Here is a 27,527-nt window from a genome sequence, read left to right on the forward strand (position 1 = left end):
AAACCAATCACTATAAATAGCTATGTAATGGTATCTGCAATTACAAAATCTAATCAATTTCTAGTTATAAAGATCATTGGAAAGTGACTAAATGTATTCAAATTCAATATTCGATAAAATCATCATTAATATTCATGATAATAATAACTCCGATAGTGGGAATGTATTCTGGGTAGTTAGTTACATTATATTTTCTAATCAATAAAATATGAAGTTATTAACATCTGCCTAAGATTAATTGGAAAATAATAGACAGTAAAAAAAGTACAATAGAATGATCTAACTCGTAGAGAATGAGAAGAACCCTATCTTGCTGACTCTCAATTATTTAATTAAACGGCGAATCAATTAGAAACAACTGATAGTTACGACTTACATCCGTAACTATAAAACATATTGTTTAAACGACTGATTACGTATAGGTACTCGTAGTTCCGAAAGCTTCAGAAGATGATGTGATGAAACTCAATACCAATTTCCTAGTCTAGAGGCTCAGTTCAGCTGTTTTTCAGCCATTTAAGGCACTTTTCAGGAAATGATTTTTAGATAGGTGATGTGGAAGTTTGAAGAGCTTTTCCTGAAACCTGTTCTCTCCAGAATTTGCAATTGTTACTTAGACCTGTGCCTTTATATTTTTATGGGGCAATAGGTGGATTCAAGTCCATACTTAATTCTGAGGCCCCACAAATTGATTACAATAGCATTTTTGTGCTAATTAGTGGGTCACGAAAACCGTCGCGTATTGGTAACATGTTCAGCTCTGTAGAAGGCTAACCTACAAAATTGTATAACTTTATGTAAATAGTGTTGATAAAGCTTGATGCAATTGAGTTCGATTAAATTATATAAAGACATTTATTTTGTTGCCGCTAAATTCGTTCATTAATTTGATATACAGGGTGTCTCAAAATTAGCACGTCACTCGGACACCAGATGACATTATATGATGCGTCTTAGGCCCAGCTACCTCCAGGGTCAGTACCATATATAAAGATTACAACGTTTTTAAATATTTTTTCAACAAACAATGGAGTACCTTGGTAAGTTCCTTGACCAGAAAATCGCAATCGTTTTGTTATAGAAATGAAGCAAATTACATTTTATGAGAGGTAACAGAGAAAAGCATTATCTACGAGCGGATTGCGTGATGCATGATTCCTTTGCACCGGTTTAATAGACATCTTATCGATGCTAACGTACCTTTCTTTTCGTATTGAAATTTCGCAATGTGGTCACGCGCTCGAAAAGTTGCAAGAGCAGTGTAAATGTTTTCCCACGTGCGCAATTTGGTTGGTAAATAAACAAGGTGTGATAGTGTTATCTGAGTGCGGCGGGCCTGGTGGTAGGAGGGGCAGGTCCCGTTGCGGCGCGGGCCGGCCGCTCGGCCACAGCTGATTTCACATGTACTCTGCCGCGCCGCGGTGTCACACGCCCGTCCGCGCTCGCCTTCGGAAAATGCCGGTTGTCTTGTGTCAATGAAAACACGTGAATGTGACTTTGGACTATCGTAACCTGTTGGAAACTGTACAGTTAAACATCCAGACTTAGCTGGTAAGTCAACCATGTTTCTAGCATAAGTTTCTAATAGCGTATGGATATTAGCAATAACTGGTGAACCGGTTAGACTGAATAAGTAGGTAAAAGTAATTAGCATGCAAGGTAGAAAGATGCTGTTTCGAATGAATAATTTTATATTACGTTAAATGTTGAGTAGCTCTTAGATATTCGATAAAATAATTAAATATTTCCTGGATTAAGGTATAAAGATTTGGATTATCAAATAAAGATAAATTAGGTATTATTACATTTTTATATGATCCTGACGTTATACTCGTAATCCATTATAAATCAAGTTTTCGATAAGTAGCTATTTTTATAATAAATATCGTAAACAGAATTGCTTTGTTTTGCGAGTTAGGTATTGATTAGGTTTTTAAATAAATTGCATGAATATTGTCCATTTAATTAATGGCAAAAAGTCTCAAATAAACACGAATTTTGATGCCTTCGAAATTAATTATAGATGTTAATTTAACACTGAATAGGTAATAAATAAAAGAAAGTCAGAATGCACATAATGATCCGAGAAAACTTTTCAGTAGTTACGAAACTTTCGAACTTGTAAAGTTTTATCTAATCGTTCCCATTCTTTTCGAACAAATAATCATGTTAAGGCAGTTAATGAACCATGTAATTAGAAGATAATTAGCTATTAATTGTGCATAATATTATGTATGGCTATTAAAACTCCAATCAGTTCCCAAACTACTTATGCATGTAGCCAATAACAATATGTAACCAAAACTTTTCACTAAAACTTATTACGCGTATTAATAAAAAGCCTTGATTGTTAATCTGAAGATCTTAATAATTTGTGTAACCTTGACATATGAAGTAATTAGCGACATTGTACGAGGTACCCGATGCGAATCATCGCGATGCATACTGCGGTGCTGCGGTCGTGTGTTGTGGCGGTGTTGTTGCCGTTAGCCGATGCACCGGTGTGCGTGCGCGCCGTCTGTTCTTATACAGGCTGTATATTGTTGAATTCTCAGTTTTGACAAGTGTAAGAGACACAATAACATCGCTCACAGTACCTACATAATAAAAGAAGGAGTATTGATCATAATAATCATAATATCTTTATTGCTTCATGTGGTATTGATCGTTTCAAGCTAGGCATATTAGGTATAACCCTCATTTCAGCTATTGGACGTATAATGAACATAGGCTTTCCTAAACAACTGTGTAAGACATGTCTACACAGATGCAACACAAAGCTCAATCGGTCTACGATAATTTTAAATCTAGATATCGTATCAATCCCCATATTTTTTATCAGATATTAACCCACATAAGTCACTCCCTTCACAATCAATATTGGCAGTATTGGCACATGTTCGATTTGGTATTTAACTGTTGCGTGCGTAAATGTCTTTCCTGACTTTACGCAACGATTTTTTGCATAAACATTCAACCCGCAATTCAAATATTTGATAAGAATTGTAAATTTTAAATGGTTGAAGTGTTTTATTTTTATACACAGTTAATATATTAATATCAAGTGAGTTGGTTTAGAAAACGGGTTTGAAACGGTCATAAACGGCGCAGTCGCATGAGGCCTTAATCGTTTGGTTTATGCAAACGGACATGCGCGTGAAAGATTCAGACGAATGGTATAAATTATCCGGCAATGAGCGATGTTTCCCCGCCTATTAGACTTAACAATAGTCCTCATGTTAAATTAACCGTTTTCCAAGAAAAGTTATTGAAAAGAAAAATCTTTCCATTTACTGACACATTTCCGATTTCCTGATTGTAAGTATCATCAGTATCATTCATAAATGTGTCATAATAACGTACCTAAAGCGATAAAAGTACGAGTAATTTATTTACCTTATTCATATATTATATTTTATTATTAAATGCCTAAAACCGATTACACACGGTCTAATAGTTTTATCACAGAATAGATAATATTTTTATCTAGTAGTTGCGGAACGAGTCATTATTTACATATTCGGATAACGCATTATCTTTCTAATACCATAGCTTTTGCCATGGATGTTCTTATCTCAGAGTAAATAGCAACAGCTAGGCGTCACGTATATTCAGGGCCATGTTCCATATTTTTATAAATAAGCAATTCAGCAGTCGTGCACGTCAATCAAGGCAAATGCAGTTTCAAGAACTTGAAGGTGCGGTTTTTAAAACACAGACTTTGATAAATCACAACTTCACGTGACTGCAAATCTAGGTATCTGATAGGTATATCTGCAGCTACAGCCATACGTCCAATTGAGAAAATCTACATTTCAATTTGTACAATAAAATATCTATTTAAATTAGTTCATCGAATTATACAACATCCTGTACATACTCGTAGAGTTTGCTCGGCTGCTTTTGGATCACTAAGCTCGAACGCTTGCGCCGATACAACTGAATGCTTATTTTGTTTTTTATCCTCGCCGATCGCACCTTACCATACGTGGGAAGCTTTGAACATTCTTTGCTGCGTATTGTGTCTGTTTTCACAAGATTTCCTATAGCACACACGGAATTGGCCGATAACCTGACACATTAACTGCATATGAGACACGCTCTCACTAACAAAAAACATTGAGTGTGTAATTTATTCTGTATGCGTTGCATGTGTGAAATACATGCCTTATCCATTAGTCTTCTTGACACTCTGACTTGTTTAAATCCTTGTTTCAAAATAATTCAAAAACGTGTGAAAAGTTTGAGACCTCAAAGGTCTAGTCTGGTGATGTACGAGTATGAATGACCTGTGAAAGTGGTACAAACAAACACCTGCTTTCACTTTTCATGATACCTACTATTAATACTACTACAAGAAATAATTTATTTAAGTATCAATCGCATTGCGTAATTAAAACGACGATTACAAACGCATTATGGCAAAAGTCGATTTATCTACGTTCAATGTTTACTTAGGTACGACGTCTTACTTTATGTCGTAACCGTATCAAAAAGCGATTTACGTAAAATAAATGGCAGACTTGACGAGACAAGCAAGAAACATTAGAGACGCTCCGTGGCCGCAGCAGCTGCGCCTGCGACTCTTCCGGATCTAATTGCCGAATGACCATTTTACTGCTCGTTCCGTGACATGATGACTTTAAAACTTCCAGCATTTTATTATTTGTGCATTTATTTTAAAAGAATGCACTTTCAGCTTAAAAAGAAAACACTGGTAAACTCAGGCTTTAACTGTGAGCACGACAGGTTTTTATTATGGCATCTAAAAATAAATCGTAACAACTGCACTGGTAGATTGATATCTTTTGAATGTACAAGTTGGGAACACGTATGCTTGTTTATTAATATCGCGTTTTAGCTAACGCTATCTATAAATTTTGAAATAGCGTGTAGATAATCATGAATGATTGTTTAAGTATTATCGGTCAAATATAAAAAGTTTTCAAGTTTTTACCTCTAGTTCACTTTGTTTTAATGTTCCATAGAAATATTTAGTGGTGTGCGCTTGCATTCAACGTTCCGTTTAATACTTCTGCATAATCGGGCGGTTATTCATCGGGCATTGGACGCGGTCGAAGCGTTTCGTTCCACGGCGATACGTCACGGCAGTTGTCAATCAGAGCGTCGAGATGCGCTTGCGCATCGCACGATATCGACCCCGTTAAGATAAAATCAGATTCATTTCTGTTTTTTCATTCAGCATCTTTCAATCAAAATGAAACTACTGCAAATGATATATGTCAATCTACCTTATTAGATTTCGGTATTAAAGTGAGCATTCACACGAGTCAACTGCCTTTATCTGCATTGGCATTTGGCCCATCAGTTTCACTCCCGCCCTCCTCGATATCAATCGCATTTTGTTCGCAATGTTGAAATGCACCGACTCTATCTAGCTCGTAATGTCTACCCGCGTTTGTTGGATTACATTTTTTGCAATGAAATATTAGCATTCTCAAATCAGCGTGAAATTGAGCATTGTGTAGGTACACTTAGTTTCAGCTCACTCACAGCCATGTGGTGTAATTTTCGTTGTAACATATTAACGCAACGGCAGCTTGGGAGTCAGACGTTCTATCCAACTATGCTTCATGAGACGAGTTATAAAGTTAGAGGCTGATAAGCCCAGTGCAACAAAATTAAGGTTAATGTTAGTTCCCACGTGACTGTCATAGAAACGTGAATATGTAATGGTCTTGCTTTCCTCTGAACACTTCATCCAAGTCATTGGGAACGCATAGAAGATGTTTTTGACTAATCACTGCGTCATTAAGGTTTTTATTTGCAGTACCCTTTCAATGAATTGGCATAAGCTGAGCTTACATTTAGCTTTGATCAATAATAGAGTGGTAGTAATTGTTAGGAGTTAAACCATACCTCCGTGATCTAGTGGTGGGAGAGTTTGAATTTCTTGATCCGTTTGATTCTCAGGGGGTACATAAAAAAATGACAAAGTTTCCATATTATATTTGGTCAGAAGAAGTAGTAAAAAATAATGGGTTTTAATTTGAATAAGTACTTTACAGTTATATAATTTGCATAAGAAGTTAGTATATAACAGTTTCGTCAAGAAAATGTGGCAATTATGTAACTCGCACCTCTTTTTGGAGTATTTCGCATTCATAGGTTCAGATGTCGCGATGTTTGCGCATCTTAACACCAACATATTAACTATGCGTGAATTTTGTGTGTAGGGTTCAGTATGTGTGACACCAGTAATATACTACCATTGCCTCATTACTCTGCTTTGAAATAGGCATGTTTTGTATGACATTGCCACATAATGAGAGGTATTTGGTAATTACTGTCAGCTTTTTGTGAACAGCACCAACACATGCCAGTAATGATGACATACATCATTTTACGAGCATATTGCTTAACAAATTAATTAGGTTCGTGATTGAAGATCATCGTGATCTTGGTTTAAGAAGCATAAAGACAGCTAGGTTGTTTCACTTTTACGCGTTTTTATTTGGATTAAAAAGCAACATAATATATCGTAGCGTAGACGATTCAGTTCATTGCAAAAAGCCGATTACGAACCAATTGACTCATCAGAATCAATTGATGAGACCAATAATTGACGTTGCAGCTGTGACTCATACACAAGCTGGATTGGCTTAAGAGCCATNGATACAGGACTTTGAAAATGAGTCTGCGGCAATTTTTTCGTAAAATGGTTGTGGGAGATGGGGCACTGTGAATTAAGCAAAAGAGTTTTAGTAAATCCGTTTCATTAATGGTCAACAACAAGGATCGACCTATCTTTCGCAGTTATTAAATAATCTCTGGGTGTTGCTTAAGATAGTAATTCATGCTTCCAAAATCTTAGAAATTCGCACGAAAATGTAAAATGGCTCTTAAGACAACATAAACCTACACGTTTTTATTGAAAGTTATTTTGACGTTCTGTATTAGTACTAGTAATACTTCGTACCAAAGAAACAATTTTATAAGGACGTAATCACACACATAAATAAAGAAAAGCACAACCCAAAATAATCCAAAATCGATTACGATTGTTGGAATGTGCGTAAACAAGTTGATGTGTAAAAAGAAGAATTTTGAGTTGCACTGCTCTTTAACTAGGTGTGCTTTATGTGTTCCTTAGATGACAGTTATTTCATCCATAAATGCTCCACAGTTTCCGTGACCGTATGTAGTATCGACGCGTCATGGTTTATAATTCATGGAGCCGAAGCCATTGTCAGGTCATTGTGCTGACGCGGGCAATCAGCGGCAACTGGCCCACAATACGAGCTAAATGTGCTCAATGGACTGATACTGTGACACCGTTGCGTCGCGTGCTGAGCCCTTAATAATCGACAGGTAGTTTTATGGCAGATGAGCACGTCAAAGTTCTATTTATGGGTAGTACCTACACCTACCTGCAGTTATGTCGTTCAATTATCAGATTTTATTGTTCTTTGGTCTTACGAATAATGTAGGTATAAATTCAGTTTTTATACTTAAACACGTAACGAAGATATTGTGACTTTTCCAAAGTGGGCTTTAAACTGCGTTATTGTCATAGATAGCTGTTAAACTTGTAAGAATAGAATGCCCTTTTAAAGCGATGGATTTTGTACGCTCTCTTTTTGGATGAATCTGAGCCACAAAGTTGTGATTTATGATTTGACACATTTTTCGGCTTTGGTAGAGATCGTGCCAAACCTTATTTTTACGTTTTTAGTGTTAATATTCTGTTTGCGTGATATTTATGTAATAGTACAACTGAACATATGTTTTTATAGAGTATAATTTGTTTTTGGGTAATGTTAAATTAGTTTGATGACCTTGTACCTACCGTGCGAAATTATTCGTAATTGCAGTCACATGTAGATTGTTTTAAATATGCAAAACATTGCAAATGACAACTGTTTTATGTCATTATATTATGTGAAACATGTTGTTTGTATGCGGGAGTTATATCAAAACCCAGAAGCAATCAGAGTGCGGTTACGTTAATGCCTACCTACGGGGAAATCATAATCTAACACATTTTCGATGAATTTCCTTCCACGTGATACCTAATACATCGTTTAGTACTATAATAATATTATGAAGATTAATCACTTACTTACGATACTATTAGTAAAAGATATAAACTTATACATATAATAAAGTTTACATTCTGACTAACGGCAATTCTTGACAGGAGTTATCGTAGTTATTTTTACCAAATTACTTTAATGAATTATTTTTACAAAATAAATAAGAGCTCTACATTTTAGAGACTTCCGAGTATAAATATACTATGAATAAGTTTTTATAAAAGAGACTTTAATTGAAAGTGTGTAGGTAGAGTCCTAGCAATTTGAAATTTTACTACTTACAAATTAAAACTTTAGAATACATTAAATGCATAATATTATTTATGAGTAAATACAAATGTGCTAAGCCTACCTGGGCATATAAATATTGTCTTATAGGACTTCTCTAAGCATCTAATATCCAGAGGACATTAACATAATAATATACACATGCAATCGGAATAAATGAACCCAGCTGGGTGTTCGGGTTTTGCAACGTCGCCGGATGAGTGGCGCGGCATGCACTGAATACTGCGGAACAATAACCAAACAGTCGGATCGCTGACGTTCGTTTCTCTACGACACAGATCGAAGTCCAGTTTTTTGATTCACTGTCACTGAGTTAGTAGTGGAACTGTGGAAATCAACACAGCGAGAAGTAAGACAAATCTGTGTTAAACACGACAACGGATGAAGCATTGTCGTACATTTGATTTTTAATTAAATATTGATTTGGCTTGTCTCTATTTATAACTGAATTTTCGAATTAAGATTCAGTTTGTCTACCTATTTTATTAACCGAAGAATGCGGTACATCACATAATTTAGTTACCGAGTACGAGTCGATGCACAAGGATAAGTATTTCCTTTACAAATAAAAAGTAAGACTGTATAAGGATAAAGTAATACTTATTAAGTATTTCATCATCAACTTTGTCATCCTGCCAATCTTTATCCTGTCATGATAAACAGCAGTATTTCGGTTAACAGCATTTCGGTATGTAGAGTTCCTATTTAAAATATTCAAAAGAAACCAGGCTATTATCGAGACTGGTCTTTCACTTTGAAATACAAATAAGTGCATTGAGTTGCATTATGTATTTACCATTGTTCTTACAAATTACGGCCTTATTTAGTCTTTGCATGCCGCGACTATCTTTCCGAAACAACGTTTTCCTTTTAAGTGGATTATAATCGATCGGTCTCTTGCAGCTCGACGCCGGAACTTTTTCTTTTATATTTCTTTATCTTGTATAATATGAGTATTAGCATATTAATTAAGTTGTATAAACTAATGAGGTCTTAATTACTTTTTTAATTAATGAACCACACATTTGGTAGAATATTGGCGGAAATGTGTCAACTGTATTAACATTTTGCAAGATGCTGTATTCGGCAAGTACCTACATTAATTTAAAGTTTGGCATTTACTCGTAATGTTTTATTTTTTAATTAAATTTAGTACAAAATAGAAAGAATTAAAAAATATTAATAAATAACAAACAACCGTGTTTTAATTTAAAAGAAATTTTCATTTGTTTTTCTTTTCGCTGTAATAAAAAGATATCAATAACTTCAATATTATGAAGTGCTGTTCCATTTTTGCAGGACTATAAACTGATGAACGCAATTTCCAGAAACGGCAAATAATATGTCCTTTATTGTCTTAGACAAGGACTACCAAAATAGCATTGTTCTTGAGTGTCATTGAGCAGACGACCTATTTTATTTTGGTCATGATGACTCATTTAATTAAAGTTTCTAAAGAAGTTATTTGTACAACAACAAATTCTATTTGTAATAGTAACAACACAACTATTTTCTCCCAATTTTTTTTAGGGAAAACTGCACATAAAATGATTTTACGACAGCTGAGCTTTAGCTACATGCATTCTTTTATTAAAGCAAAATATTGCTGAATACTAAAGAGTGATCCAGTAATATTTATAATTAATATTTGATTGCAATTATATTTATGACTGTTTTAATTACGTAGATATTATAAATTGCTAGAAATGTTAATTGACAGGTTTCAGTGTGAATTCGTCTCAAATGAAATAGCCAGGTTTATTTTCACAATCGTCTTGTTGTAAGAAATAAATTAATTATTAATAGGAACACGTGCCACGTGCTGCCAGTCCTGAAGGTGAGGGACGGGGATTAGCCTCGCTCGTGACATTGAAGGCTAAACTTAGGGTTGGCAGAAATGTTAGTTTAAGTATTTGAATTAACGCAACGCATGTTAGTGTAGGTCAATAAGTTTAGAATAAATACACGCATCGACCCGAAGTAGTTGCTATTTCATTACTAATAATTTCTAACCATACCTACACGCGTAATTTCCTACAATTAAGAATTATACATATTGAAAATCCCATACAAATGAGTATAAGGTCAAGGAAAACCCCAAATCTTTATCGTATTAGAACACGATATATTTAATTTCTTAAAATATTTAAAACTATTTCGGCATTAACTACCTAAGGCCTTTTATAATAACATAGCTTTTGCCCGCGGCTTCACCCGCGTGTAATTTATTTTGTTACAGATCGTCATAAATATTAGCCTATATTATGTTACTGTAGGTTGTAAACATTATTACTGTAACGTTTCATCAAAATCCGTTCAGTAGTTTTTGCGTGAAAGGGTAACAAACATCCACACAAACTTTCGCATTTATAATATTAGTAAGATATCAGTAAGATTATTATGTTGTCGACTCACTTATTTCAACTTATGTGATATTTATTAATAGTTTTTCTAATCTACGTATTTTAAGTTAATACGAGGACGGAGACATCTACAAAAAATGAAAAAAACAAGCAAGTGTTATCTGCCCTTATCTACAGTTAAGAACCATAATACCATTGTGCCAACCCTGCCCAAAGGCTTCGCGTGATGTGCATGTAATTGGGGAAACCATTTCAGTTCTGTAAAAATGTCGAGTGAGGTTTTGACTACGCAGTAATCCTTTGACAATTTATACCTGCCGGTCACACGACGTGGTTTAAACGGGACATAAAAAGATTTTTCACAAAAAAGTTTTTTGGTGAATTTAGTAAATGGATCGTGGTAATACACAGAGCTACACAAAGAAAAATTTTTAGAACTAGTGAAAGCAACCAAATAAAGACCTACTGTCCTGTGAGTATGCAAAACTAAATAAAGCATAAAGTTTTTCGTAAACATTTATGCGCATTTACCTAAGTATTTTTCAAATTTTATTACTGACCTTTGACATTTCGGCCGTATTTGCAAGGTTGCTTGCTTAACAAGGCACATTTCTTGATTTATACGCACTAATCAATTGGTCGTGGTGTAACATTTTAGCAAGACAACAGCCTTCGCTTCAAAATAAATACAATTTGAAGGTGTACTTACTGTATGCGTATTAAATTCAAAATAAGCTGATGTAGAGTCGTTTATGAGATATATACTAAGATCTGTAATATTGAAACTAAAGTTCGAAACGATTGAAAGTTATACTTATGTAATATTACGACACTAAAAGTACGCTGAATTTATCACATTTATGTGTTTGTTTTAAATAAATAATTATTATGTATAGGCCTCTATCATGAGGTGTTGAGAACAGAACTGTAATTTATCGGAGATACTAACTCAAATTAAGCGTAATCACCTCTGTGCTTCATAATTACGTGTTATATACACGTAATAAACATATCATAAAGTAGAAAGTCTTGACTGCCGGTATAAACTATCAACATTAGCAGTCCTACCTTAATAGACTCCAGACAAAAACGGTTGGAGTGGCAATAAAGGCGTGTAGGATCCACTCTATCAATGTGTGAAACTCAAAAAAGTGTAACAATGGGCATACTCATTTGAATATATGGTCTCGCAGACCAACCGGCCTAATAGACTGCTCGTTTTGTTAACTTATTGTGCACTTTTCGAATACCCCCGATCGGTAACTCCATTATAAGTGTGAATTTAAGATCGGAAAGTAGATCATCTAATACCTTTCTAATATTTGTCGAATTAGGTAAAATATCAGATCAATAATTGAAAAAATTCTCGTCACGAGTTCTTTACTTATTTCTGTATCTTTTGTAAAAATACCTGTTTGTATTAATATTACAAAAAGCTGTGGTTTTCTGAATAAAGGAAAATAAAATTGGGATCCAATTAATAGCTGCCAGTAAAACAAATAAGTTTTACATAAAAGTAACTAAAACAATCGCCTACACAAACTGACTCTCTCTGGCGTCTATACAGCTAAGTTCTCTATAGCAACAATAGACGTCCTCATTTGAATAGGTAGGACGCATAATCATGCACTGCTGCAATGGGATCTGCGCTTGATCGAACCTCTGTTGCCCAATAACCTGGTAAATCATCGATCTGCCGGTCAATTTACAATAATGGAACATGTCCGCATGTGAATAAGTAGGCTTTGTATTGAATAGATTTTGTTTTATCAACCGACTTCAAAAAAGGAGGAGGTTCTCAATTCGACCCGTATGTTTTTTTTTCTATGTTTGTTACGCGATAACTCCGCCAACAATTATAAACCGATTTGAACAAATCTTTTTTCGGCGTATAGGTAATACCTCAAGGGTGGTCCCATTTAAATTTAATAATAGAAAAAACAACCCCCAAGGGTGGAAAATTGGGGATGAACTTTTTTATACGCAATATCTCCGCCGATTATAAATCAATTTGAACGATTATTTTTTTGTTGAATAGGTATTATAAAAAGGGTGGTTTCATGCGAATTTGAAGAAAATATTTCACCCCCAAGGGTGGAAAATAGGGGATGAACTTTTTTATACGCAATATTTTTAATTTTTAGTTTTTTTTTGTGTTCCTGCATTTGAAGTCGGTTTTTTTTTTAAGTTAATATTTAGTAGGTTTCTGAAACACGCAATAAGTGTATCTATGACGTAAAGACAGATTTTTGCATATTACTGATCAGACAGGTAATGTTATTCTTATTCACATCATAATGTTGTATAATTTATAATGAATATGTCCAAGGCCCGTATTCATATTAATTGACGGAGACGGACAATGATTGACGCGATAATGAATGAATTAACGATTTTAAATTTTCGTATTCTTTGGTGCAATCAAATAATGAAATCTAAAGTGTAGGCATACTGAATGAAAAATGCGGGGTTGCTTTACGATCAATCAATATTCATAATTGACTTGCCTTAATATCGTTATTACTGGCAAAATGCTTTCAGCTGATTATATTAATATTATAATAGCATTCATTAATAATAAGTTGGCTCCGTAATCCATTTACATAAGCCATTACTCGTAACAATTTATTCAATTACTTACAGACAGAATTGCAGTGGAAAGAGCCAATTGAGTGAAGTGGTGAAAACTTGTATTCCTGCATTGCCTAAAAGTAATCGATATTACATGATACAGTTCTTAAAACATTTAAAGTAGGTAGATGACCTCATTCAATCATTATAATACTGACCAACAAATACTAAAAGTAGGTTTGCCTTTATCAGAGTAGGTAAGTGAGCAAACTGTACGGTTTTGGCGGAAGGAAAGTGGACATTCGATACCTTGTTTTTTCATCGTTTTTGGGGTCTGAGGCAACTTGAGCACGTAATTGAGACTTACGTCCTCATTTCGGTGGTAATGAAATATTTGCGTGACTCATTTTATAAAGCGGCTGGTTGTTATAAATCAATTAAGTTGTTGTAGAGTCACTAGTTGTGTTGTGTTTCACAAATCATTGTTTTTGATTATTTCAAGAATGGTAACATAGACTTGTATCAATTTTATAAATACATAGCGGGCATGTTTCTTAGTACACAGGTGCGCGGGCGTGCCGGACTCACCGTTACTAATGATCGATTCACAACGGGTATGCCGGCTAATAAGCATAACAAGGCAATCTATACACGATAAGATAAATCGGCTGAATGTCGATGCCACCAGACAACCAGTCTGAGCGATGAATTTCCTTATAAATCATACGTACTCATCTCTTGCGTGTAAACTAATCATCGCCTTTGATGCACCTCTGTATTATAACTACTATTTAATCAATAAACCTATGTGATGGATTTATAACCTAATAACACCATCAATTATAACATTTTACCTGTTTAACTACAAACTTTTCAAGTGATGAGGTAGGTACAAATGACNTAAATGATGGCACGTCATACTAAACACTGTAGGATCTTACTTATGTATGAAATGTAGAGTTCGAGCACGTCCGAGTCGTCTGCGACTTCTGCGAGTCACTTACAAGTGAACGACCTTTTCTTAGTGAAGAAGTAAATAACAATATTGGGCGAAGTTTGACCCACATTAAAAATGCGTGTCTTCTCAAGCATAGAGTTGTTTATAGTAGCAAAGGTTTGTATTCCCTTAGCGATATCGTAACAAAAAGCGCGTCGATCGCGATCAATTTGACAAATTGATTTATTCTGCTAATTGAAAGGCATTATTTACCCTTGATTGCGACTAGAAAGTGTTGCTTTCTACTGGTGGCAACAATAATCCGCACTTCACGTTTATTTTGAAGTCTTCATCGCGCTCCAGTCGGCACGGCTAGTGAGTCTTTTGTCATTTTACGACTCTATCTAAAGACAAACAATGATTAATCGCTTTCGAAAGCGAATCTAAACTATGTTTTGATCTATAAATAGAATATTCATGCAGAGCTATTAATGAATAGAGAACTATGTACTAAGTTAAATTTTACAGTGTGTACAGTTAAGCGTCTTCGCCTACCCTGGATAGATTTATAATGTTACTCATTGATGTAAGAAAATGCAGTAAGGGTTCGGACAAACCAACGCGATCACACCGCGATCAGCCGGCGTGCAGCGATGGCGACCAGACCAAAATGCATTGATCGCCATCGCTGCACGCCGGTTGATCGCGTTGGTTTGGCCGAACCTTAAGAAGACACTAAATTAAGAACTTAGTCACTTGAATTTTTGTCAATTTGCGACATACTTGCGGAAAGCTTTTTACCTTCCGTGCTAGGCGTAACTGTGTTACGGCATGGTAAGAATCTCACCCTACAAATACCAACAGTAACTGTAAATGACATAAAGTCTTTTTTGCAATATTAAGGCTACATCACAGACCCGGTAGCATTATTTGAGGATTGAAAATATTTTAAAAGAGTTCTTATTTAATTACCGAGCCAATAATAAAAATGCTCGAGACTGCCAAGCCGTGCAGTTAATTGGGTACGTATGTGGCACACCCACCTATAATTTGCAAGAATTTTCTATTTCACGCAACTGAAGTATAAAAATCGATTAGGAAATACACATACAGAAGTTATTTTAAACACGTGGGTTGTTAAAATAAATACATTTTCAGTTACGTACTTCCTGAAAAATAAAGATCTTTAAACATAAGTAAGTAGGTGTTTGACAAAATCACTAAGCAATTGAAAAAATCCGAAAGCATTAAATTGTTTATCCTACAGCAAGATTCAATTTCACATAATTAAATTAATCACAAAAAATAACTAATTAATCAGTCAATAATTTTGACATCCTTAATTTGAATTTTCGAGTTTAATCGCCGCGATCATTTAAATACTACCCATAGGTAAGTAAAGTAATTTATAAACAGAATAACAGCTAATCGTTCTCAGAAATGCAAAATGTATGACTTGCATGTGATATAAATGGCTTACATATGTAAAAGTTATAATTATACACCGTTGTCTATTTTCACCTTGCCTTTTGTGTTGTTCTCCACTCGCGCATGCAATATTTCGCTCAAGTCAGCACTTTGCGGGCTTGAATTCCTAAGTAGAGAATACAGCGAGCGGCCGTCTGCCCCGGCGGCCCTGGGCTGCATTAGCGCCTCCACTAATGCTATGAAAGGATTGCATCGCCACGTAAGGTTTCCGTTTACCAACATATTGAATCAAGCTTGTAAGTCCGTTGTCTTACACACCATAAGCATATTTGCCTAAAACCCAGCCATATCTAATAATAGTTACGCGAATAAAAATCGAAAGCGCACGCAAGGTGAACTTTTACTCTTCAAACTCACAAAAAATATCGGCCGGAATCCGAACGTCTCGAATCACAACAAATATTGGCGGCTTCTTAACGCTTTCGCCATTTCTCTCGTATTATAAGTGTAAAATTGATTACTGACACCATAAAAGAAATGGTGGTTCACCAATGGTCTCGCTATCTAAGTTATTACCGGTGATTCTTTAAATTGCCTATTGGTGCTCAGCGCTGAAGGTTGGCTCACCGCGAGAGAATAGCGCCTATTACTTGCTTTATGCGTCATTAAATTAACACTTTGCAGTCGTGTTCCTCATCTACATTGTCTTATTCTAATTACCAGTCACAGCATGACCTTGAAAAGAGATTCAACACATGCTATATCAAATTTAATTATGTGTGCATAAAATAAAAATACAACCGGAAACATTAAAGAACACAATGCACCTACTACAATCCTGGGAAAACATTTGCATGACAACCATGTGAAAGAAACCCCGCTTGAAACACTTTGAGCTACGAAGATCTTTTAAAGCTACTTGAAATTCCTTTATTTATCTTTCATCGCTACTATAATTAAAAGTCATGGACTAGATTTGACCAAGATTGAGAGTAAATTGTTATTGTTAACTCGCAGGAACGGAGAAAGACAATAGCTTAATGTACGTACAGCAGTGCACACGTAATAAATGAGACTGGCTGGGTTACAATGTAGCTAATTTCCTATTTATTTAGTCACACATAATACTTGGCTTCTAACATTTCACATGTCCGCGAATTCGATGACGAGGAAATATTGAATGACTCATGGACGCTCCGATAAACAACATTAATTCTACCAAATCCGGTCCCCGTTTACTGTTAGAATCGTCAATATCTAATATTTGCACGATGCAAAAATTAATCTGATGATTCATTGCAATTTGAGAATCGATACTTTTTATGTAGTAATGGATTGGGTATTAATTTAAATGGTAATCTCGTCCAATAGGTACACCTGTAAATTAAGTGGTTATAAATTACGAACCAAAGTAGCGGCTTACTCTATCAACCGTGAAGTGGATTCCGAGGAGAACATGTAAATGGTGTTTAACTAAATTTGCTCTGAATATGTAAACGGTGTATAATTTTGTGATTCTTTAATTATAGCGATGTTAATGTTTCAATGTTTGTGAGCCGCTGAGACAGTTATTAGAGGTGATCTGTGCTGGTGGCGTGACAAAGTAAACAGTGAAAGTGTCGTGTCGTCTTTCCGTCCGTCGATCACGGAGACTGAGACGTGTTTTTTCTGGAAAATATTGAAACATGACGTTGTATTGTGTGCGCTAATTGCGCATGACGTCGGTAATGATGGATTAAGTTCAATGCCTCAGTGGCTTCGACCTCGACGTTTTTAGAGCCGATTGCAGCATTGTTGATTAATTAGGCAAAAACTTACAACGCTCCAGAGATGTTCAAATCTTGTTATAATAACCCTGGCTGTTAAGATGCGTGTGATGAATAGCGATATATTTTGTTACCACGGGTTGCTAAATTATAGGATTATCTCGTCGATTTTCTGTACAATAAAAATAGAAAAGTTGCAATTTTATAGTATTTCTTACACGATTCAGATTTCTCAAACTTAGGTACCCGTAGGTAGTAAGAAAGTAGTATAAAATCTGAGAAAAACAACTCTGCAAATTATATATTGAAAAATACATAATTTTGTGTAACCATCAATCATTTATCATAATGCCACAATAAAAATGCCATAATTTGACCTACTCCATAACGCAAATGCTATGAATCGTGATTATTTCCTATTGACATTTTCTAGCGAGTCATTCCGACTGCTCCGGCGGCGCAAAGCCGTAGTTCAAATATTGGCAAATGGCTCTATTACTGCTGCTCTGACACCAATTTGACATCGTCTTTGTGAAGAGGGCAATGTAAGCTGTGGATATTGCATCACGAGTGCTAACTGAATGTTACACTATGGTAACCCACACTTACCAGTACATATCTCAACTGATACTTATGGCAACTTACGAGTAGGTATTTGCTCTCAATTAAATTTTCTGAAACACTAATATAAATTATTCAAAAGTTACTTACTTTAATATTGTACCTGCCATTTTACTCGTCACATAATTTATTCGAATGGTTAAATAAAGATGTTATCTCTGACGTAGCGAGATGCGTGAATTAAAACGTTTAATAAGTCATTAACATTAATTGTTGTTGAGAAAAACAGTTTCATTTATGGCTTCGCTGAATAATTTACAGACTAGAAAAGTTATCTTGCACGTAACATACTATACTTTATTCCAGATATTAACTTTATTATAGTATAAATAATTGATTCATTCTTTCCCAGAACATAAACGAATTAAAAATCCACAGTACCTAACTTAAGTATTTTCATACTTGCTTTTATCTAAGTAATTTATATTATTTACTTTGTATAATAACAATGTACGATAAGAATATGCTTATTCTCACGCTGCAGCGCTGCTTTTCTATTGTTTTAAATTAATCTCAAGGAAGGGACATCCTTACTTTATTTAATTTAAGTTATATAAATAAATACCCTTGTTATGATTACAAGTACGTACAGAGTAATGATACATTTTCAAGCATGAGCGACGATGCTACTTATAATTACGAAAATATTTCACACTTCATCCATCCGTTAAGCACATCGTCGATTTTCCAATCGCAATGCGCGCGCGATGGAACATTATTATTAATAAATACAGTAAGTACCTTTCCTTTTCCGACATCGTTGACCAGGAAGATGTTACGGCGCATACAAATATGCACACTCCATAGATAATATTCACTTGTGTCAATTCAATAAAATTATAAAATATGGGCGAGTATGCGTCCTCTTCCGCGCGTACTGGCCACTCAGAAAATTACTGTTTCGTTAGTTCAACTTCCTAACAGTCGATTGTGTTTTGTTATTGTAAAATTTTATTGTTCTGAAAGTGTATTCTATTAATAATTTTATTATATTTAATTCATTACGGTTCCGTTATATTTTTAGTTTTTTTTCGTAACACAGAGTTTTGAACGTTCCGCAATTTTTTGTAATCCTTCATATCTGTGTTGTTACTTGAACTGGAACTCACAACCGCGTTTTGTTTGAGTATATCGATTTTTGGTGTACGATACACCACAACATATAAAAATTATGTTATTATGTAAGTAACTAAACGAAGGCACCTTTATTTTCATAAATGTTTGAGCCTATAAGTGCTATAAGTAGCTACATAGAGAAAGGTTGTGAGAAGTAAAACAAAGTTTCCTATACCTCTATGTAGAGCTTGTAAATGACAAAAATTTTGTTATTGTTGTAGATGCGAGATCAATGCGAAGCGTGAGCCATGCGCAGCGACATGGCTTACCGCGGGCTGTCGCAGCACGTGGAGCTGGACAGGGCCGCCGACCCCCGCGACCGGTTCAACCTGCAGGAGCTCATCGGCGAGGGCACCTATGGAGAGGTGTACTGCGCGCGCGACAAGAAGACTGGCAGACGCGTCGCAGTCAAGGTGCGTCTCTTGTTGCTATTTGTTTTCATTACTATCTATTGCTGAATATGTGGAGTTGGATAGGGCCGACGACCCTCACCTAATACTTAACTAGATGGTTTGTTGTGAACTAGCTGGTGGAACTGGATAGTTTCTGTCATCCTAGCAACCACTTCAATCTACAGAAGGTTATTGGTGAGAATACAAACGACGCACGGGAAAAAAGATAGTGGGATACGCGTCATCGTCTAGTTTTTCTACGATTAGTTTCGTTTGTTGTGTCAGAAGCTCATTTACTCCTTTGTCGATTGTAGAAAAACCTATAAAAGGTTATCGGCGAGGGCACCTAGGAGGTCGTACAAGATGAAATGATCGGGAGATGTGTCGTTGTTATTGTTGCAGTCAGTCTTGCTTACGTCATTCTCCTAAGGCTGAGTTGCACTACCTAACTTTGGCTGTAACTATAACGATAACCGGTGTCTTTTGTATAGAGTTTGAGAGATTTTTGACGTTTGTCAAATTTAAAGTAAGATGGTGCAACCCAGCCTAAAGCGAGATATTGGAAATGAGCGACAGTCAAATAGACTACATGACATTTTGGATTGGTCCGGCTGTGACTGTTTGGCGATGTCTATTTCATAAAGATGAGAAGAGTAGAAGTCGTGACTCTGTCTAAGCACATAAAAAGGTGCAATTTAATAAGCATACTGAATTAATTATAGGAACAATAAAATTATGAGGTGGGCATTATTATTCAACAGTTGGAAGATTAAAGTGATTTAGTTCTGTGCTGACGTTAAGGCGATTTATCAAAGAGATTAGAAAAACAAAAGCAATGTTAGCTATTTGCGCTGCATCTTATTATATCTCTACATATAATGCATGATTCATGTGTTATCCTTAAAGGGGAAGATCTCCGTGAATAAAGGCAATTAATCAAACTGTTTTATGCACCGTACCGCAATCAACTGTAACAACACATATTCACGCAAGAAGATCCAGTTGATTATCAACGCTTCAATTACAGTTTTTATATTGTAGCTCATATAATTCATATAAAATTATGTTATGCAGATATTATTCAATTTCAAAGCTATTTTCAGAAAAGACTTACTTGTAGGTATTTTTATATAAAGTGCTCTATGTAGCAGTCATCACAAACGATGATAGATATTAACATAAATATGGATGAATGTAAAGAAAACTCAAGTTGCCGGCAAGAAAATTTGCGATATAATGAATGCACGATAATAAATAAAACTAATTAATATCACCAAAAAAGTGCTGTTGAATTTAAATTAGATCTGCAGGTAAATAATAGGTCAAAGTATTTTTATGGCGTGTATTGTTAGTACGACTTTTAATTGATTGCGTAGATGTTATCTCAAAACGCTGTATTCGTGCCAAGGCCGCAAAAACAATACACGGTTTGTTCGGTTAGCCTCTCGCTTTACATTAGGTGGCAATGTATGTAACATAATACCACTAGGTTATCTAATATTGAATGATATTTTAAAATACTCATTTCCTATTTCAGATATTGGAGAACATAACGGAAAATATTGAGGAGATTGAAGAGGAATTTTTAGTTTTCCGCGATCTGTCCAGTCATCCCAATATTCCTGAGTTCTTTGGTCTGTTCCTCAAACGTGGTCTATCGGCTGATGACGACCAAATATGGTTCGTTATGGAAGTAAGTTCATACAATATCTGTAATATTAATGCTAAACTGATGTCAATGGTTAAATAACATAACATTGCAAATCTTTCAGCTATGTACTGGTGGTTCAGTGACTGACCTGTGTGCTGGATTGAGGGCTCGTGGCAGCAGTCTTACGGAGCCTCAGCTGGCCTACGTCCTACGTGGGACCGTACGTGCCCTCACGCATCTCCATGCTCACCGGTGCATGCACCGTGACGTCAAAGGTCACAACATACTTCTCACCGAAGATGGCGAAGTGAAACTGGTCGACTTCGGAGTGTCCTCGCATCTGGCAGCCACAGCTGCGAGAAGAAATACGTCAGTAGGCACCCCCTATTGGATGGCTCCAGAAGTATGTTTTATCTACTTAATAAGGAAATCACAACATTGACAGGATACAAAGTGAAATTATATTTACCTACTCTTTTAATTTTAGGTCATCGCATGCGAACAGCAATTGGATCAGTCGTATGACTGCAGATGCGATGTGTGGTCAGTTGGTATCACAGCCATTGAGTTGGCAGAAGGAGAACCTCCACTATCGGGATTACATCCAATGAGAGCCCTCTTTCAAATTCCGAGAAATCCTCCACCATCTTTATCCCATCCAGATTTGTTCTCGCCACAGCTCGTAGATTTCATTGCTGACTGTCTCATCAAGGACATGAATCAAAGACCCTTTGCAAGAGAACTCCTTGAACATCCATTGCTATTAGCAGTTAGTGCTTTCGAAGATAAGGTAATTTTTTTCAAAAATTATATAATTTTTCAGAAATTCTATTTCATCTCGTTGAATAGTTCATTCAAGGTATGCGATAATGCTTATCACAGTGCAAGTAACGGTCATAAAGATAACAATAATGGCCTTTAATCGCTTGACGAAACTTATTTTTGATAATAGCACTCTATCACGATGTAACTATCTAAATGATTCACTTACTTAGTATGAATTCTCAAAAAGATAACTCGAGTACCTATGAAAAATAGAAGAGACAGGCACTTATTTATCTCTCGAAATGATTTCAGATCCGCAAAGAGCTCCAAGCTGAAATAAAACGGCAAAGAGCCGAGGGCCGCAGCTGTCGAGCACCAGATGCCACCACTAAAAGAGGGAAACTCAAATCTCACCGAAAAGCGAAACCAGAGAAAATGTATACCGATGACTTAGCTACTCTAGAAGTTTTAACAGAAGACGCTATTGTGGAGCAACTCCAAAAGAGATACAATCAGAATCAAATATACACGTATATTGGAGACATTTTGGTCGCGGTCAACCCTTTCACTGATATCGGAATCTACACGACGAAGGTAAATAATACTTCGGTAAGTCTTTTAGATCGGCGTTGAGAGAAAGTTGCCGACCTTTACTAACTATTGACTTTGGAATAAACCTGTAGTCGTTTTGAGTTGACCTTTAGTAATTTAGCACCTACAGAATATTATGCATGCTTACTATGTTAACAATACTCTCTAAGCAATAATTATGTATTAGTGTCAGTCAAAAGTATTTTGCGAACCAAATCGTCTTTAGTATAAGGTACCTACTTTCAATGTTAAATATTTCAGTCTCGAGAGCAGTTTTGAAAAACAATTACTACTTACTTACCACACATCATAAATCAGAGTGAGAGTCGCATTTTACAATAATAGAAAGTAATTTGTCAGGAGTTAGCTACTTAAAGACAGCAACACGCTACGGTTCGGTGATACAGGAATTTTCAAGAATTGTGCCACTTTCCTTACAGAAATAACCTTTAATATAGATTTATTGGTTATTAATAAATTTTTAAATTAGAGTTTTACTTTTCCGACGGTACAATTTATTTTAGTTACAATCATACATCACTGAACGTACAAAAATATTTCTATTTAGTACGTGCAATTACAACGTATTTTAGGGTGGTAAACAATATCATTTCCTCATGAAAAATAGCCTTCAGAATATTGTGACTTACTTCGTATTTTTTTTACAGAGTCAACAAATATACCAGGGTCGGTGCCGGTCGGACAACCCGCCCCATATTTACGCGGTGGCCGACGCCGCTCACCAGGCGCTCATGCATCAGAAGCAGCATCAGGCCATAGTCATCTCGGGCGAGAGCGGTGCTGGCAAAACCGAGTCAGCCAACCTTTTGCTGAAGCAACTTGTATTCTTATCGAAGGTACACATAGATCACACTTTACCTGTAAATAAATAAAATCAACATTAGTATGTTAAAATTATTAACATCGTTCAATTAATTAGAGCTCCCCGAAGATTTTATAAGTACCAACTTAAATACAAGTAAAATAGTGCGCTCAAGCAGAACCGCGGCGAAACGTGAGCAGTATTTACAAAGCAAAATATGTTTTAAGGATACTCCACCCAATTATTTCATTGCATAAATTACATTCACATCAAAATAAACGGATGAATCTTTTATAACTAAGCAAATTGTTACTTTTATTCGTTATGATCATTGTGGCAGCACTTATTGATGGATGAATTTTATTGTTAAAACAACTGATATACAATTTATTTTCATTGATTCTTTCTTTAGTTGAACAAAAGGAATGTAATTAGCTGACTTATTACTCAGATGCATTGTGTTTTTAATTGTAGAGACGTTTGTGTAACAAATAAACGTAACATCCATTATCCTGTAGCATAGTAGGTACTCGTGCATCGCAATAATGATGATGTCATATTCACTAACGACGTGTTTTTGCCAACAAAGTTATCTCGGGATCGTCGCGAAAATGGACATTGACATTGAACTACTAATGGTCGTTCGTAATAATGACCGTGGTCGAAATAAATACCAGTTTCAGGACTAGTAGGTACTTGTCTAATATTATTTTGTGATATGATATTCTTTTAACTTCTATTTCACCTTATTGTTGTCAAATTTGATTAAGCATTGTGTGTCATATTTCAATTCCTGGTCAGGTTAAATTACGATTTGGAATTTTTCCATCCGGCTGGACGTAAGCAAGAGCTATCTGGGTACGAAAAACACTGTTCAGTATTCGTTATTTACTACTTTGATATTTATTTATTCTTTAACGCCATACAGGTATTATTGGAACATAAGACGAACTTAAAGCCATAAGGAATTCTCTGCCAGTTAACCTTCGGGTTAAACATTTATTCTTGCAGATACCCAAATAAAACAAAATCTTGTTTACAGACACAAAGTGGCAATGTAGAAGAAAAGATTCTCCAAGTGAATCCGATCATGGAGGCTTTCGGCAACGCCCGAACAGGGATCAACGCGAACAGTTCCCGCTTCGGGAAGTACCTGGACATGTCCATGATGAGGGTCGGCAGGATCTCCGGGGCGAGGATATCCGTGTACCTTCTGGAACAGTCGAGAGTGGTGCATCAGGCTTTGTGAGTTTAACTCCTCATTCAATACGAGTAGTTACATGATACGTGTTATGATATGAACCTATTCAGTATTTATAAATTAAAGTAAAACGTAGTAATATAAAACATTGTTAGATTATGTATTGGTTATGGTAGGCGAAATTGATGTTTGGTAGAGCACTAAAAATTTGATAAAGCTACATCAGCTTTATTCTAAAGCTAGAGCTTTAACGCTCACTCCCAAAATACACCATCTGTTGAGCCACAATGGAACTGTGTACTTTGTGGTTCGCACTCGCCTTTGCCTTGCTATCTATATAATTAAGAAAATAATAAACCCAGATTCCGGCAGATGGTTTTGACGTAAATAAAAGGGTGTCCAGATATTGTTAAAAACATTAAATGCAACCAAATCATTGAAATTCTAATGGTAAAGTATAAATTAAATGTGGGAACTGAAACGTCGATTCAGTAATTATGGACGTTCTTGTAAGAAAACAGTTTGTTATATTAAATACGATCATGTAATTGTAATTATTAATCTGTCCTAATAATTAAATAAATGATTTACTTAATCGTTCTCGGAAAAAGCTGATTTCTACTTTAAATAAATACAATCTTTACAACGAAAGCTTCGAGTACTTTTCCGATTCTAAAACAACTTTACTGCAATAAATCAAAGATTTGTAGAAATAAACATCCCGCTTTTAAAAAGTTTAGGTTAGGACCTTAGAACGAACTGAAACTTTACACCAGTCATAAGTATCATTATTTAACGTAGGTACCTATAGGGACGAATTAAACTTACAGGGGTGAAAGCAACTTCCACGTGTTCTACTACCTATACGACGGGCTGGAGAGCGAGGGTCGCTGGAGGAAGTTCTACCTGGATGAGCAGCTCAAGTCCCGGCACCGGTACCTGCAGCCGTTGTCTGTGGTCCACCGCGAGCACAACGTGCATCGGTGGAGGCAGCTCAATCAGGCTTTCAAGGTAGGAAGAAACGTAGAATATCCCCTTAGAATCTTATTTTAATTCATCCATGAAACTAACTTTTTGTAAGATCTGTAGCTTCATACAATGCATCATTCGTAATAGATATTTATGATTGGTACAACCGCCAACATCTGCCGGTGTTTACTTTTTGATTACGTTCGCCTCGTGAAGTAATGAAGCGAAAACAATATGAAATCGAAATCGAATACTACATCGACTAACTGTACTGGTGAAATTAATCTGTAAAAATCATTATTTAGCAGACAAAAATAAACAGATTCGGCGATTTTTATATCAGGTCGTTGGATTCCAAGAAGAAGAGGTACAAATAATATACAAAATGCTGGCAGCTATTTTGCATCTCGGCGATATCGAATTCGGGGAAATGGCTGGCGAAGACAACGCAGACAACAGAGCTACTATTATCGACACAGCGCCGCTTCACAGAGGTAAAATACAGTTATATTTTTAATCAATTAAAAATATATTTTTCTTATACTGCGTGCGGTCGTTGCGCGTGCGCACAAAGGAATGAGACCGCTCGGACACCGAGCCCACAGCGTGGTAGGGGTGGGGTTGCCCGCTCTTTTGTTTTTTAATACTACTACGCTGAATATTGTGTGCGGATTGGGTTGTCGTACAGGGGTACTACATGGTAAAATAAATCTCGGAGGCGAAAGCAGGATAATAAATGCAAATAAAACATTGAAATTCTAATGGAAAAGTAGGTATAAGTTAAATGTGGGAACTGAAACGTCGATTCAGTAATTATGGACTTTCTTGTAAGAAAGCAGTTTGTTATATTAAATACGATCATGTAATTGTATTATTAACCTGTTCTATTAATTAAATAAATGATTACTTACCCGTTCTCGGTAAAAGCTGATTTCTACTTTAAATAAATACAATCTTTACAACGAAAGCTTCGAGTACTTTTCCGATTCTAAAACAACTTTACTGCAATAAATCCAAGATTTGTAGAAATAAACATCCCGCTTTTAAAAAGTTTAGGTTAGTACCTTAGAACGAACTGAAATTTTACACCAGTCATAAGTATCATTATTTAACGTAGGGGACGAATAATAGGGACGAATTAAACTTACAGGGGTGAAAGCAACTTCCACGTGTTCTACTACCTATACGACGGGCTGGAGAGCGAGGGTCGCTGGAGGAAGTTCTACCTGGATGAGCAGCTCAAGTCTCGGCACCGGTACCTGCAGCCGTTGTCTGTGGTCCACCGCGAGCACAACGTGCATCGGTGGAGGCAGCTCAATCAGGCTTTCAAGGTAGGAAAAAGCGTAGAATATCCCCTTAGAATCTTATTTTAATTCATCCTTGAAACTAACTTTTTGTAAGATCTGTAGCTTCATACAATGCATCATTCCTAATAGATATTTATGATTGGTACAACCGCCAACATCTGCCGGTGTTTACTTTTTGATTACGTTCGCCTCGTGAAGTAATGAAGCGAAAACAATATGAAATCGAATACTACGAGGGGCGGCTGAAAAGTTTTGAGCCTAGGGTATTAAAAATGCCGATAGAAAAGTATAAAAAATATATTTTTCTATTTAATCTCCCTCTACTACAACGGACTTATTACATTTGTGTAAAAGAGCTTTTAACCCACTGAAAAAAAATTCGCAATCTTTGCCTTCGAAATGAGCCTTTATCGCCGCCATCATTTCTTTGTCACTCAAAAATCCTTGTTCCTGGAGGACTTCTTTCCAATTTGAGAATTAGACAAAATAGCTAGGGATTTGGACTAAACTGTGTGGTGGGTGATTAATTTCTTGAAATCCAGTTTTACCCGGGGCAAGCCTTGCAACATGCGTGGTGTGCGCGGGCGAATTGTCTTGAAATAACAGATTTCCTTTCGCCAGTTTGCCTCTTAATATTTCAACAACCACTTGACGCACCCTTATCAACAGTACAGCATAATA

At 35.9% G+C, this 27,527-nt stretch overlaps 1 protein-coding gene across 4 annotated transcripts in view; it reads left to right on the forward strand.

The window, feature by feature from the left end:
* The first annotated feature begins 1,382 nt into the window (after nucleotides 1-1,382).
* LOC114349804 (myosin-IIIb) overlaps nucleotides 1,383-27,527 on the forward strand; it is a 35,219-nt gene continuing 9,074 nt past the window's right edge. For 3 of the 4 annotated variants that reach the window (XM_028300340.1, XM_028300343.1, XM_028300341.1), the window contains exons 1-10: nucleotides 1,383-1,551; nucleotides 19,369-19,560; nucleotides 21,077-21,232; nucleotides 21,312-21,593; nucleotides 21,678-21,980; nucleotides 22,268-22,564; nucleotides 23,215-23,403; nucleotides 24,412-24,614; nucleotides 25,401-25,581; nucleotides 25,883-26,033. In XM_028300340.1, the coding sequence (XP_028156141.1) occupies nucleotides 19,396-19,560; nucleotides 21,077-21,232; nucleotides 21,312-21,593; nucleotides 21,678-21,980; nucleotides 22,268-22,564; nucleotides 23,215-23,403; nucleotides 24,412-24,614; nucleotides 25,401-25,581; nucleotides 25,883-26,033 (1,927 nt within the window). In that variant the 5' untranslated portion in view covers nucleotides 1,383-1,551; nucleotides 19,369-19,395. The remainder of the gene's footprint in view (nucleotides 1,552-19,368; nucleotides 19,561-21,076; nucleotides 21,233-21,311; nucleotides 21,594-21,677; nucleotides 21,981-22,267; nucleotides 22,565-23,214; nucleotides 23,404-24,411; nucleotides 24,615-25,400; nucleotides 25,582-25,882; nucleotides 26,034-27,527) is intronic. The other variant, XM_028300342.1, reaches the window with a different exon arrangement.

Source organism: Ostrinia furnacalis, unplaced genomic scaffold (genome assembly GCF_004193835.3).
Source record: "Ostrinia furnacalis isolate ACB-3 unplaced genomic scaffold, ASM419383v2 OfSCF0710, whole genome shotgun sequence".
NCBI classification, from domain to species: Eukaryota; Metazoa; Arthropoda; class Insecta; order Lepidoptera; family Crambidae; genus Ostrinia; species Ostrinia furnacalis.